General features: G+C 36.8%; 1 protein-coding gene across 4 annotated transcripts in view; it reads left to right on the top strand.

Annotated features, from left to right (window-relative positions):
* The window catches only part of LOC5579439 (E3 ubiquitin-protein ligase HECW2), a 137,772-nt gene that overhangs the window by 95,003 nt on the left and 27,267 nt on the right, over positions 1 to 15,502 (top strand). Inside the window, exon 1 of one of the 4 annotated variants that reach the window (XM_021846893.1) lies at positions 13,044 to 13,462. The exons of the other annotated variants lie outside the window; for them this stretch is intronic. Coding sequence (XP_021702585.1) covers positions 13,431 to 13,462 — 32 coding nt within the window. The 5' untranslated portion in view covers positions 13,044 to 13,430. Of the gene's footprint in view, positions 1 to 13,043; positions 13,463 to 15,502 lie in introns of those variants that run through there. 4 annotated transcript variants of the gene reach the window in all.

Genomic DNA, 15,502 nt, shown 5'->3' with positions numbered 1-15,502 from the left:
GCAGCACGTCTTGATTATGATGAAATAATTTATATACTAGAAACAAAACTTAAGAAATATTCAAAACCAATATCATTAAAATCACTTAGTTACGCAATAATATTCAATATTAGACTGATCAAGATTTCAAAAAAAGTTAAAATGGCATTGAACATAAAAACAGCATCTGAATTAGCATCACTGATTCCCTCTTACGATGGAAATCCAGGAGGTGTAAAATCATTTATTGATGCTATCAGATTGGTGCAAACTATAGTGCCAGCAGATCAGCAAGCCCCTGCCATTCAGCTCATTTTGACTAGGTTGACTGGTAAGGCCAGAGATTTGTTTACTGGCGTTCCGGCTAATTACCAAGAAATTGTGGATAAAATTTCTGCTGACTGCACTGACAAAAGCAGTTCAGAATTAGCTCTCGCTAACTTGAAAAATATTAAACCAAAAAAAGGCCAAGAAACTTCTGGGTTTACCAAGGAAGTAGACATACTAGCAGATAAATTGAAACAAGCTTACATTAGAGAAGAAGTACCTAATGAAGTAGCAAAAAAATTAGCAAACAAGGCTGCCATTCAATCCTTGATTATCGCATCACAGAAGCAGGAAACAAAAATGCTTTTGAAAGTTGGAAAATTTGATTCGCTTTCTGAGGCATTGAATATCGTTGTGGAAAACGAGAATTTTAACAACGAACCATCTGTGTCAATGTTACAGATGAGAAAGAAATTTCCTCAAAATAAGCCAAGTTATCAATCAAATTATCAAAATCGCAACAATGGCAACAACTCTAGAGGTAATTTTAGAGGTTTCACACGTAATAATACGCGTCAAACCACACCAAATTTTCCTCAACAATCATCAAACAGATTTTTAAGATACAATTACCAAAATACCAATCATCAACATCCAAGACAACAAAACTGGAACCATTCCGGTAATAGACGATTATATCATATGAATGAGGTAGATGGTTCAATGCTTTCCAGTCAATTTGCGCCAAACGGTGCATTGCCTCAACCGGTGAGTATGGTGCCAAGTAACATGATGCCACCGCAAAGGCAACTCCAACAACCTCAACAAGTTCCAAATCATTTTTTAGGAACAACAGGTCTGTTCCCGTACTCACGATGAATCTGAACGCGTCCAATTTCATATCGGTCAATGTTCAGATGACAAACACTACAAACACATTCATAATAGATTGTGGAGCAGACATATCTATTTTCAAACGTAGCAAAATACACCCCAGCTATCTAATAAATATAACGGAGAAGATCAAGTTAACAGGTATCACTGATGACACGGTTGAAACCATCGCGTCAGCAGTAACTGACCTATATTTTGAAGGAGGACTGTGCATCAAGCATAAATTCCACCTTGTAAATGATGAATTCCCTATTATGACAGACGGCATTTTAGGCCGCGATTTCTTAAGTTCCCATAGATGCATAATTGATTATGAGTCTTGGTTACTTAAGTTTAATGTAAATAATGAAGAAATAACTATACCAATTCAAGACAACTTAAACAATGGCTTTATCTTACCGAAAAGAAGTGAAGTCATTAGGCGAATTATAAATATTCCATATACATACGATATGGTTGTGCATTCACAGGAAATATTGCCAGGCGTTTTCTGTGGAAATACTATCATATCATCTAATAACCCTTATGTTAAATTTATCAACACTACAGAAAATCCTGTACATATATTGTATTCACGATTCCAACCTATAATGGAACCACTCTATAATTACCATATAATGAAAATTAATAGTAGTATTAAAAATAAGAAGAATCGTCAGCAAGACATTCTGAATCAAATTAAAACTATTGGAATACCCTTAGATGCAGTAAAGGGTTTACAGAACCTCATTGCAGAATATCACGACATTTTTAGTTTACCTGATGATGTTTTAACCTTTAACAATTTTTATACTCAGGAAATTCCTCTGCAGGACAACTGTCCGATATATATTCCGAATTACAAAAACTTACATGCCCAAACCAATGAAATCCAGAGACAAGTGGATAAGATGCTGGGTGAAAACATTATCGAACACTCAGTATCCCCATACAATTCTCCAATTTTGTTGGTACCGAAAAAATCGGATACTAATGACAAGAAATGGCGTTTAGTTGTCGATTTTCGACAGCTTAACAAAAAAATCCTTGCTGATAAATTTCCTCTCCCCAGGATTGATACTATTTTGGATCAATTGGGAAGAGCTAAATATTTTTCCACGTTGGACTTGATGTCTGGTTTTCATCAAATCCCACTAGATGAGAACTCAAGAAAATTCACAGCGTTTTCAACACAGTCTGGACATTATCATTTTACGCGTTTACCATTTGGATTAAATATAAGTCCAAATAGTTTCCAGCGTATGATGACAATCGCCATGGCTGGATTGACACCCGAATTAGCTTTTATTTATATTGATGACATCATTGTGATTGGTTGTTCAGTAAACCACCATCTAATGAATCTTACACAAGTTTTTGACAGATTGAGACACTATAATTTAAAACTCAATCTAAGTAAATGTAAATTTTTTCAATCAGAAGTGACTTATCTAGGTCACAAAATAACTGATAAAGGAATATTACCTGATCCTTCTAAATTTGATACAATTAAAAATTATCCAGTTCCATCCAATGCGGATGATGTTAGACGATTTGTAGCTTTCTGCAATTACTACAGGAAATTTGTTCCAAACTTTGCAAAAATTGCTAGTCCTTTGAATAATTTACTTAAGAAAAATTCAAAATTTATGTGGACGGATGAATGTCAATATTCATTCGAATCATTACGCAATTATTTAATGTCACCAATGATTCTTCAATATCCTGATTTTAATAAACAATTTATTTTGACGACAGATGCTTCAGACATTGCTTGTGGAGCAGTACTGTCTCAACAATTTGAAAATAGCGAGCTACCGATAGCTTTCGCAAGTAAAACCTTTACGAAAGGAGAAAAAAATAAACCAGTAATTTTGAAAGAGTTAACAGCGATACACTGGGCTATTAACTACTTTAAACCTTATTTGTATGGAAAAAAGTTCGTTGTAAGAACAGACCATAGACCGTTAGTATTCCTGTTTGGAATGAAAAATCCAAACTCGAAACTCACAAATATGCGTTTAGACTTAGAAGAATTTGACTTTGTCGTAGAATACATACAAGGCAAAGCTAATGTAATCGCAGACGCACTGTCACGTATTGTCACAACGTCTGAAGAATTGAAAAAAATAAATATTTTGAAGGTTAATACAAGAGCAATGACCCGAGAACAAAATCAAACTACAACACCCGCAGAAACACCAAAGGTTACTGTTAGTAAAGAGCCTGATCACCTCTCTACTTACGTAACTGAAAATCCAAGCATTACCAACAAATTGCATAAGTTAAGAATTAGTTATGATAACAATGTTCTTGAAATGATAATTTTTTCAAAGAACAGTAAAAAACATGTTGCATCAGTGCAACAACAGTTTATAAGAAACGGAAGTCAAACACTTGAGTTTGCTCTTCTGAAATTAGAAAAATTATTACTTACGATGAAAATTAAAAAGATTGCTTTATCTTCGGATAATGAACTTTTCAAGTTATGGCCTATAAATATTTTCAAAAAAATAACAAATGAAAAAGTTAGACACGTGCAAATAATAATTTACAATCCGCCAAAATTCATAACGGATAAAAATGAAATACATGAAATAATTAGAATTAACCATGAGACCCCATTAGGAGGTCATATTGGACAACATAGACTTTATCTCAAGATAAGAGAAAAATATAAATGGAAGGATATGAAAGGTTGCATATCACAGTTCGTAAAATCCTGTGAATTATGTAAAAAAAATAAAATTACTAAACATACTAAAGAAAATATGATAGTTACCACAACACCTTCCACACCATTTGAAGTGATTTCAATTGATACAGTTGGACCACTTCCATTAAGTAATAACAAAAATAGATACATAGTTACAATCCAATGTGATTTAACGAAGTATGTTGTTTTAATACCAACGGCAAGCAAAGAAGCTAATGTCATTGCCAAGGCATTAGTCGATCATTTCATATTAGTGTACGGAAATTTCCTTGAATTGAGGTCAGATCAAGGAACCGAATTTAAAAATCAAACCTTAGAACAAATTTGCAAAATTTTGGAAATTAAACAAAACTTTTCAACGGCTTATCATCCCCAAACTATTGGTTCATTAGAGAGAAATCACAGATGTTTGAATGAATATCTGAGATCCTTTACAAATAAACACCATACAGATTGGGATGATTGGTTAAAATTTTACAGTTTTTCCTATAACACCACTCCACATTCAGATCATCAATTTACACCATTTGAATTAGTTTTTGGCAGAAAAGCTCAACTACCCAACGAAATATACGAAAAAGGCATAGAACCACTTTATAATTACGAGGACTATTATCATGAACTTAAATTTAAAATTCAGAAATCAAATGAAATCGCTAGAAGAAAATTAATTGATCAAAAATTAATACGAACAAATCAAGCAAATCAAAATATCAACCCAATAAATCTAAATATTGGAGATTTAGTATATTTAACCGTAGAAAACAGAAAAAAACTTGATTCATTTTATTCAGGACCTTATAAAATAGTCGAAATCAATGACCCAAATTGTAAAATTAATCACTATTTGACACAAAATAATGAGAATATTACAGTTCACAAAAATCGACTTATTAAAGCATAAAAATAAAAAAAAAAAAAAAAACACAAAGTTTTGATTTAATCATTGTATCGATAACTAACAATAAATTTTAATACAAAAGAGATCCACCGAGCCTAACACCCATAAAAAAGAGAATAAAACACAAAAAAAAATGACAATCAAATGGGGTAGGTAAAATTTCTTAGAATAACACTAAGAAGCTTGAAATTCGATAGGATCAAATAAGTATATTTTTTATGTAAACGGTATTTGGAGCATAGCTATACACGAGTAATTTTTCTTCGATACATTACTCTCCCGAAGGGTGGAGGTGTAGCATGATAGACTTGCATTACAAAGTTAATATTCAAAAAACATAAATAATTCATCTCAAGCATTAGAACATGTTCATGTTCCGATGTTCATAAAGAATATCAAATTACAGAACGTTTCCTAGCTCTCACAAATCCTTAAGAGTGTGAAAAGCATAAAACAGTAAAACTAAATTTCACATCAACTGAAATGCTGAACCTTCCCACGATCATAAAAACCTTACTTCACAATTCCCAAGCATTCATATCATGCTAACATTCAAACCAAATTATTGCCAACCTTTTCCAAATTACAACTCAGGCAATGACCCATGTCATTGTCACTACACTCTGACGCCAACGATCATTCCAGACAATCGATATATGCAATAGCGTAATTCGATCTCCTTGCCTACGCCAAGTGCATCGTTCTCACGATGCAAGAGGCCAATGGTTATATTTCTTTTCGCTTATAATGCATAGTGCTAAATTCTGATTGGCTTATATTTACATACCAAAAGTTAACTCCAAGTACCGCCTCTTTTAGAACACTTTTAGAACATAAGCAATTCAATGATTGTAAGACTTCTTGTAAGTAAAAATGATTCTAAATAAAAATAATCTTGTAGACAACGGAACAATCAACAAGTCTAAAATTTAATACGGTAAAATTAATACGGTAAATATCAACACCTCTATGAATCAGTTGTAGCTAGCGAGAAGTTATTTCAACGATGACTTTAATTTAAAAGCAGTTTTTGGCAAATAATATTGAATATTCTTTATTGTTAGTAGTACTATTAAAAATATGAATATTTTGAATTTAATTCCGAATCTTATGTAGATTTTTGAGCACCTGTAAAGACAATATAATTCTGAAAGTTTACGAGCCTGGTTGTATCCTAAAAGTATGTTTTATACATCTACTAAATGACAAACAATTAAGAGACTGAATTTAAAGGCAAAACTCAGCAGAATAACTGAAACTATATTTTTTGTTGGCCACAAGTGGAATAGCGGATCAAATATGTAAGTTTACTGCGTAATTATCCTAAAAATGTAATCAAGAACTAATTAAATGAACTTAGCTTTTAGCGCTTATATCATCGGTGTTATTGCTTAAAAGAAGCCGAATATCCTACGCCAACAGTCATCACGCTGAAAAAATCAGAAGGGGTGGTGTACAAGACACGACCGCATGACGTTAACTACGCCAAGTGATTTTTTGCATTTGAATTTTAGTCGATTTTCATAGTTGCAGCCTTCCTTTAGTTCAAACTCTAACATAATATCGTGACGGTCCCAATATTTTAGATTTTTAATTGACACCTAGTATATTGCCGTAAGATGTAATTAACATCAAAAGAAGAATGAGCGAATAATCTGAAAATGGTCTGCTTTTATACTGCGCTTCCCAACCCAAAAGAATCGTGGAAGACAATATGAACGAGTTTGGTTGCGTAAGAAAAGGGTCGACATTTTCCCAATTTTCGACAGTCTATCATCAACAGTCAAAAGTTTTCTCCATTTGAATAAAATGTTGTATAAATTTCCGACCGATTGGTGGGAAAATATTGAAAATCTACCGATAAATGGCTGAGTTATTACCATTCAAAATCTTACATAATTTCGTGACAGTCGCAACATTTTAGATTTTCAATTGACACCCAGTATATTGCCGTAAGACGTAGTTAACGTCAAAAATATCGGACTTACAACGAAATGGCTGTTGATTCAACTTAACCTTCGAAAACAGGTTCGGGTAGTGTGAAACTGCTCTATAAGACTAAACAAAGCTTCAATACGCGCTCTGGTCGTTCTATAGTCGTTTTGGAAGCATTTGATTTTTGTCCCGGGATCCCGGGAAATCCCGGGTTTTTTAAAATTAAAATCCCGAATCCCGAGATTTTTTTGAGTCCCGGAACCAAGACCCTCTAGCCAAAACTTAATAATTCGCTAAAATCACCTCAACAACCGCAATTTTTTCACGCACCTTAATTGCCATTTCTTCCAGCTTCTTCTTCTATTCTTATAATACACATTTTGGCAACATTGAACTTCGTTTTTGAGCACTTTCACACACAAAATACAATAAAAATGTTTTCACTTTGATAATTGATCACCATATTATTCATCGTCATGAGCAAAATCACGGGAAAGCATCGGAAATCGCGTTTAACTGCAGGGAAAACCTAGGTCAGATTCCATTTTTGCGAAATGTAAACAACCACGACGGTGACTAAACGCAATCGTATTGAGTAGTAATATTGGTGACTTTCGTTGCAGTGTTGCCATAAAATTTAGTGTGCATAATTCATACGAACCACACTTTTTTCGAGTCGTAGTGTTTTACGTAATAAAGTTAACCAGGAATATTTGTTTCCACTCGTCTGAAATTTTTGTTCATCATTAAAAACGCATGTTTTAACCCCTATACCAGCAGCTTCATTTTTGTACTACAAAAAAACAATATTCTAACAGCGATAACTTTTTTGTTTTTCGACATTTTTGCATAATTTTTTCGCAAGCTTTCAAAAAACTCTTTTATTTTTAGAATCTGTATCAATATTGATCATTGGTCGTATGGTTTTGAAGATATTCAGATATTCCTTGGGGCACCGACATTTTCCATATAAAATTCCTTTGACCGCCATTTTGTTTTTAGTCAATTAATCAAAAAACTAAAAAATGGGCTAGACAATGTCAGGCTATGAGTAGCTTCTCTGAAAAAAAATCATATAAATCGGTAGAGTTGCCTCCAAGAAATAAGAAAATTACAAAATGATGTTTTTTGAAGTTTTCAAGATCTTCATACGGCCAGATTGATACCAAAAACAAAAATGTTCATTACTCAAAAACTGTTGCACAAATTTGCTTCAATTTTTCACAACAGACTCTCATTGAAGTATTGTTTCGAACAGCGACCAACCAACCATGAGAAGAAATCTGTAGAATGAGATGTTTACGTAAATTATGGCAGAATGTCGGTCCCCCAAGAAATTTATGAATATCTCCGGAATCAGATGCCCAATGCTCAATATCGACACAGGTTCCTAAAATAGAAGAGTTTTTTTATGGCTTGTGAAGAAATGGTGCAAAAATATCCAAAACAAAATATTTATCGCTGTTTGAATATTTCTTTGTAGTTAAAAAAAAATCAAGCTGCTGGTAGAGGGGTTAATACCTTTTCAATTACTATGAATGTGCAATATGCAATATCCGCAGCACTGCTGTGTTAGCTGGGACGGATGTGTTGTAACATGATTTTCGTCGCACAATTATTATCATTGTGTGTAAATTGCACATTCTAGTAATACCTATGCAGTTGTTTTACATGGCTTTACTTTATAATGTCCTTAATGCAAGTCTCTAAAAATGTCTCTTTTAGGTGTAAGGTCTCTAAGGGCTGTATTTTAATCAAAATGGTCTCTAAATTCGCTTCTTCTTCTTCTTCTTCTTCTTCTTCTTCTTCTTCTTCTTCTTCTTCTTGGTATTACGTCCTTACTGGGACAGAGCCTGCTTCTCAGCTCAGCGACTAACCAACCATGAGAAGAATTCTGTAGAATGAGATGTTTACGTAAATTATGGCAGAATGTCGGTCCCCCAACAAATTTCTGAATATCTCCGGAATCAGATGCCCAATGATCAATATCGAAAGAGGTTCCTAAAATAGAAGAGTTCGAACGAATAAATTTCAGGAAAAATTTGGAACAATCTTCAAAAATTAACGATCTTTGGAGGGATTCCTGATCCTTCATTCATTTCTTGCAACATGCCCTGCCCATCGTATCCTTCCAGCTTTGGCCATCTTCTGGATACTGGGTTCGCCGTAGAGTTAGGCGAGCTCGTGGTTCATCCTTCGCCGCCACACACCGCCTGCACACTGCCAAATATTGTCCTAAGCAACCGACGCTCGAACACTCCAAGTGCTTGCAAGTCCTCTTCGAGCATCGTCCACGTTTCATGCCCGAAGAGGACTATCGGCCTTTTGAGCGTTTTATACATGGTACATTTGGTGTGGGTGTGAATCTTTTTCGACCGCAGCTTCTTATGGAGTCCGGTAATATGGTACTCGAATACATCATCAAAATGGAATATCAAAATTCATATTTATATTTTCAATTTTTTTTTTGTGCGCTACAAAAACGATAATATTTATATTTGGTGCCTGTTTTAATTGAATAGTTTTTGAATTACGAATTCAGTGGCTTGGGTGTCCAGTACTGAGGGATCTCCCCACAATTGTGTTAACTACCAACGGTTCGTTGTGTCGAAGTTTATATACTGCTAAAAATCCACACGCTTGATCTGTGATTTAAAATTATGGATCGATTAATGAACGTACATATCGTTTTGCTGTGATTTTCTTGCAAACTTCGTGTGTGTTACACATTAAATTTCTTTGTTTTGCTTTATGGATTGATTCATCGACCGACAACAGGTATTCCATATCTTTTCTACAAAAGTTCCAGAAGATTTCCCGTTCAGATTTGTTTGCGTCAACCTATGGACGCATAGATTATCACCCCACACAGATTCAGTGTGTTTTGCGGGTGCAGGTCGTTAGGCCGAATGTCGTTAGGCTGAAGGCCATTAAGCCGAGTGCCGCTAGGCCGAATGCCGTTAGGCCGAAATAATATTTGATCATTTTCTACTATTTCAAATGGTTAACACATTTATCAGTGTTTTTTGCTTCTTTTAATCGAAGGCTGTTCTTTCTAGTTGTATTTCGAAGTGGTTATTGTGGGCTTCTAGGTTCATAAGAACTATCGGCCATTTTCGGCCTAACGACTCTTTCGGCCTAACGACCCATTTCGGCCTAACGGCATCCCGCCTAATGGCCTTCGGCCTAATGACATTCGGCCTAACGGCATTCGGCCTAACGGCATTCCGCCTAACGGGATAGAACCATTTCATCATAGCTATGCTATCGGTTTCCATATTCAAAACTCCTAAATTGTTTGTCTTCAACCCATAGCGATCTGAATAGCGGTTGGACCTCGTATCGAACGACAGTCATTATCATGCTTACAAAGAGAAGAAGCAAATTTTGAAGCTGAAAGTATTAGAGGGAAATTTAAGAATTCAATTTTTCTTGTTGACCGATATAAGAGGATTCAACATTTCTTTAAGAAAGCATTGATTATAATGTATGGTTTAGAAGACAAGTCGGATTCATCATGATTTAACTTTTAGGCATTCATGTTGGCTTCACATGACTACCTAATGTTGATGCACATGTTATTCTACCGTGAAGTCAGTGACGAAATCTATATGGCTACCACACTCAAGTCATGTGGTTTTTCTTATTGCGCAAATATGTAAGTAAAACAAACGACCTTAACGTGTAAATTTTCTCAGTGTACTTATTGGGGCAAGTGTGCCACCTATTTTGTAATAGAAATTTTTAAAAGTTTAATTTATGAAGATTTAGGGCATATCATCAGCCGCAAAACGTTTTTTTGCTTCGCGGGAAATGTCATTGTCACATGTCCTAAGCGTTCCAAGTTAACAAACTCTTCAACACTTCCAAACAAATCCGCATCGAGCACAACCTCAGCACCAACACCACTCTGCTTATCTCTATATCTACCTGCAATCATGTACTTTGTTAGAATTAATATTCAGTTCTATTCTTTGCCTCTCTCTTCAGAGGTACGAAGGCCTTCTCAACTGACCTGCGATCGATTCTTATAATGTCGATATCGTCCGCAAAGTCAAGAAGCATATGCGACCTTTTTTATTTTATTAATAGTATTATTTTAAACTTTACACTACTTATTCTTCTTCTAGGCATTAACGTCCTCACTAGGACAGAGCCTGCTTCTCAGCTTAGTGTTCTTATGAGCACTTCCACAGTTATTAACTGAGAGCTTTCTTTGCCAAAGCTTCCATTTTTGCATTCGTATATCGTGTGGCAGGTACGATTATACTCTATGCCCAGGGAAGTCAAGGAAATTCCCATTACGAAAAGGCCCTGGACCAACCGGGAATCGAACCCAGACACCTTCAGCATGGCTTTGCTTTGTAGCCGCGGACTCTAACCACTCGGCTAAGGAAGGCCCCTTTAAACATTTCACACCTTTCTTATATTTAGGTATTCTGTGTCAGACAACACTACCGCCCTAATTTGGACTTATGTGACCTTGTAACGATAGTGCTGTTTCTCTGCACACTAGATCTACTAATACCACCCTCTAGTGCAATTTTGAACATTAAATTCGAAAGTGCGTCTCTTTCCATCAATCCGTCTAACGTCTCAAATGAGGTTGACGCCTCATCTACAATCCGATCACTTGTTTGTGAATCATCCAGCGTTACACGTATCAGCCTAATTAGTTTCGTCGTAAAAGAATGTTTGGAAATTATTAGACAGCTCATTTCTTTTCACTGAATCGTACATTGCCTTGAAATCCGTAAACAGATGATGAGTCTGCAAGTTATACTCCTGGAATTTATCTAGCAGCAAGGTAATACTTCTGTTATTGGTGCTCTCCAGTCTCTCTCGCAGATTTCACGTAAGAGGCCATCCAACTTAGGCATTTCTTCATCCTCTCATACTTTCAGTTCAGTTCGTCAGCTCACTAACAGATTTTTTCACCTCTGGTCGGTAGGTTCACAGATCGACCGTCGTTATCAATGTGCACTCTGTTTCTTTGCTATATTTCCCTTTTTACCGTTGATCAACTGCTAATAGTGCTCCTTTTACCTGGCAGCCACCGCCGTTTTATCGGTTAGCAAATTCTCCTCTTGATCATCGCATTATCGACCAGAGCAATCGAAGTTGCACAGAGACTTAATAAAAGGGGCTTGGCATTTACAATTTGCACATTCTCAAATTGCACAAATTGTGGAAATCGAATTTTAAAAGTCAATAACGGCACCGGCCACGTCCTTACGGTCATCAGGTAAGGGAAAGAATGTTAGCCCGACAACCATTGTTATTAAAACCGAAGCGTCTTCTGCATCTTCAAAGTTGTCATGGAAAGGATATTGGCTTAGTGGGAAAAGGTAAGTATCAGGGAGTCACCTATGGTTGGTGATGCGATCCATGATAAATTAACGCTTTGAATTACTAACTTAACCTAAACATATAACGCATTAATCGTGGCAACGGTAGACATGATTCATCGTTTTGAAATCTCAGTGAAGCGACTTAATGCACTATTGTCAATTTAATAGATAACTTAAGTCTCGAAGTCAAGCCCTCAATCCTACCAACTTGATCCATAAAAATCTTCCATCCGTACATTCAACGGTTTGAGCAAGATAATCCGATATTCCACCTCCAGCGGACCAGCAAAGTTAAACGCAGTAACCTCGTGCACCATTGAAAGCGTGCGTGACACACTGATGGTCCGCCAAAAACAGAGCTTCAGTAGTCTTATCATACCATCCGCAGGCACCCCTACCTCCAATCACACGATAAAATTATTGTAATTCTAATCTTTGGAATCCATCGCCACCGAGCGATATCACACAATCACGACCCGGTTTTGCTAGCGGGGGGCGGTAATTGTTCGATAAAGCAAATGGAGGTGGCGCAAAAATAGATCCCCATGTTAAGGCTTGTAATTGCACACTTTCATAATGTTGTGTTGTTTTTATTTTTCTGCGGCGATATTTTTGCGCAGAGCGAAACTCACGGTGCTCGCTATACCATAATTATCGGTGAAAATATGTATACTTGCAGGTTTCAAATGAAGAGCTTCTTGTTTAGGTAGGAACCTAATTAGTTGAGTTTTGGATGCATTTGGAGAAATCTCGCAATTTTGCAACAATGAAGAAAATATATCCAAACTTTTTTTTTGCTGTTCTACTACAGATGACAGGCAGGCTTCGTCCTGTGGTGGAGAGACCTGTGTCATCCGCAAACAAAGATTTTTGACATCCCTGAGCCTGAGGTAGCTCAGGTAAGTCAGATGTGAAAATATTGTGTCGAAAAACCTTCATATTTGTTCAAATCAAATGAGATTTTTTATCTAATAATAACGGTTTGAAGAGCACCGCGACGCTCTCTCTTTCGCAGTTGAACCCACTCATTGCCAGTAAATCAATATTCGTTCGCCGGGGTGCCACAAGTGCAAGAGTCTTGACCGAGTCATTTGCCCGTGTGTTTCGTCGAGTGCCTCCGGTGAAGCGCAGTTCGAAGCTTACTCAGTGGACTTACCTACTGATTGTTTTGACAGAGTGTTAATTTTCGAACAATCATCCAGTGAACGACGGAGTGTAATCGATTTGACAGCTACCGGTTTAGAGTAGCGATTAGAAGTGGATGAAATTCGCCGCAATTTATCGTTTGGATTTGGATTAGAATAGAATAGCATGCATTGTTGGCGGCAGCTGGACGGAACCCGTATTTTTCTCACGATGAAGTTGGCTAGGAGTTAACACGTTCTCTGTGCTAAGTGCCACTGCCAGAATGATTGAGTCTCCAGAGCTGACGGTTAAAAGGTAATTATATGTGTTAAATTTTCAAGGTAATTGATATATGCCAATTGTATCGACTTGTTTCCCCTGATGCAAGATAGTTCCGACCCCTCTTATTGCCATGAATTCCGAAGAAGCTTTAGTTGAGATGCATGAATTTATTAGCTTTTCACACCTGCTGCCTTCATATTAGTGCTTCCTATAAGCTAGTGTAAGCGATCGTTGAACGACACACATGTTTATCCAGCACGATCCGCGCATAGAATAGCACAACAAGCATCTGGATGGTTGGTTGGATAGCCAAGCGCATAATTGTTATTGGTTATGATGGTTCTCAATCCAATGGTTGAGGTCCTTGAATTAACCCACACGGGTAGAAATCAGAATCCAAAAACAAGATTATGACTCATGATATCATGATTCCAGCGTGTTTTCGTCTTATGAAAATACACCATGATTTGGACTCATGATATCATGAGTCAGATTGCCATAACGCAACTCACGCGTTAGGTTTTTGTAGCTGATTGCTCGAAATCATGATTCAAATGCCAAAAATGCTGAGTCGCGCATTCGTTTATGATCGAAAAAATAAAAAAAAAGTCAAAATAGCTTACATTGAGATTCGAGCCAAGAACCTTCCGATTGTAAACCACGTACTCTACCACTTAACCGCTTCGTCATCTTGAATTAAGAGTGATCGATACGAATGACTTGAAGCAAAGTGCGCCGCTTAGTGTTCTCACACTGGATGTTACGCTTATGAGGAATCATGATTATGACTCCAGGAACCATGATTTGTGATCCTGATATTATGACCTAACCAATTTATGAATTTCATGATTTGTAAATCATGGTGTGGTGATCAGATTTTTATCCGTGCAAGGGCAGATATTGCGTGCTGAGGATATGCAACATCTGGAAAGCAGGTTATGAAGTAAGATTATTTCTTGCAATTGTTGTAGACCCCATATACATCAAATGAATATCGTCGGTGAATGTCCTTTTCATATTTATATTTTGATACATGATGAGCCGACAAGACTGAAACGGCTGTCATCCACGAACAACTGGAGTGAGGCCAAAAATTTGGTGCTGGAGAAGATGCTGGTTTGACAGTTCACGCAAAATGTTAAATTAAGCACTAGACAAACACGCTTTCTAGACGAAGCGAATGTGATATTAAAATTTTGTTTTTTATTCTGGCGTTCAATTTCCATTTGATTGCCTAGATTGCTGTGGGATTGCTCAATGTAATAGTCATATGAATCTTACTATGAAATCAACGTTAATAAGTCATATAAGTTTTTGCGCATGCGACATATGTCGCTTACGCGCTTACCTCTGGGCTCGGCTCAGAGCCTATCGCTATCAATTGCCCTGAGCGATATGTGCCTTTGAGGAACTGAGTTTGAGTATCTCACGCACACACGAGCACACGGTTGGCTTCTGTTTATGACAATAGATCATTTTGCGAAACGATAACAATTTCGATATTGATGTTGTTATCCCACGTACTTTTCCGCTTTGTTTCTAAAACATTACTAACGTAAATTGACACTTCTATTGAGCTGATCGGTAATCCAATCCGCATGGTTATTAAATTAATTAACTCATTACGCGTGGTTAAGATGGACAAATTATGGGTTACCAACCAATTAATTGATTTCGCCTCCTCCAAGAATATGGCCATTCGTAGCATCCTATTCCCAGCACATCCTTCCATACCAATACACCTGGAGATCATCACAGTAGACAGAATCACAAATCGACCACGTTCTGATTGATGGACGGCACTTCTCCGACATTATCGACGTCAGGACCTATCGTGGCACTAACATCGACTATGACCACTATCTGGTGATGGTTAAACTGCGCCCAAAACTCTCCGTCGTTAACAACGTACGTTACCGGAAGAGGGTGAGCTGGAGGAGGCCCCTCTTGAGGACTGCTGGAGAACAGTGAAGGCAGCCATCAACAATGCAGCTGAGAGCAAAGTCAAATACGTGGGACGTAGTCGACGGAACGATTGATTCGACGAGGAATGTAGGCAGATTGTGGAGGAGA

The sequence above is a fragment of the Aedes aegypti genome, chromosome 1 (genome assembly GCF_002204515.2).
Source record: "Aedes aegypti strain LVP_AGWG chromosome 1, AaegL5.0 Primary Assembly, whole genome shotgun sequence".
NCBI lineage: Eukaryota > Metazoa > Arthropoda > Insecta > Diptera > Culicidae > Aedes > Aedes aegypti.
The sequence above is the reverse complement of the archived record's forward strand: the minus strand, read 5'-3'. Positions and strand labels throughout refer to the sequence as shown.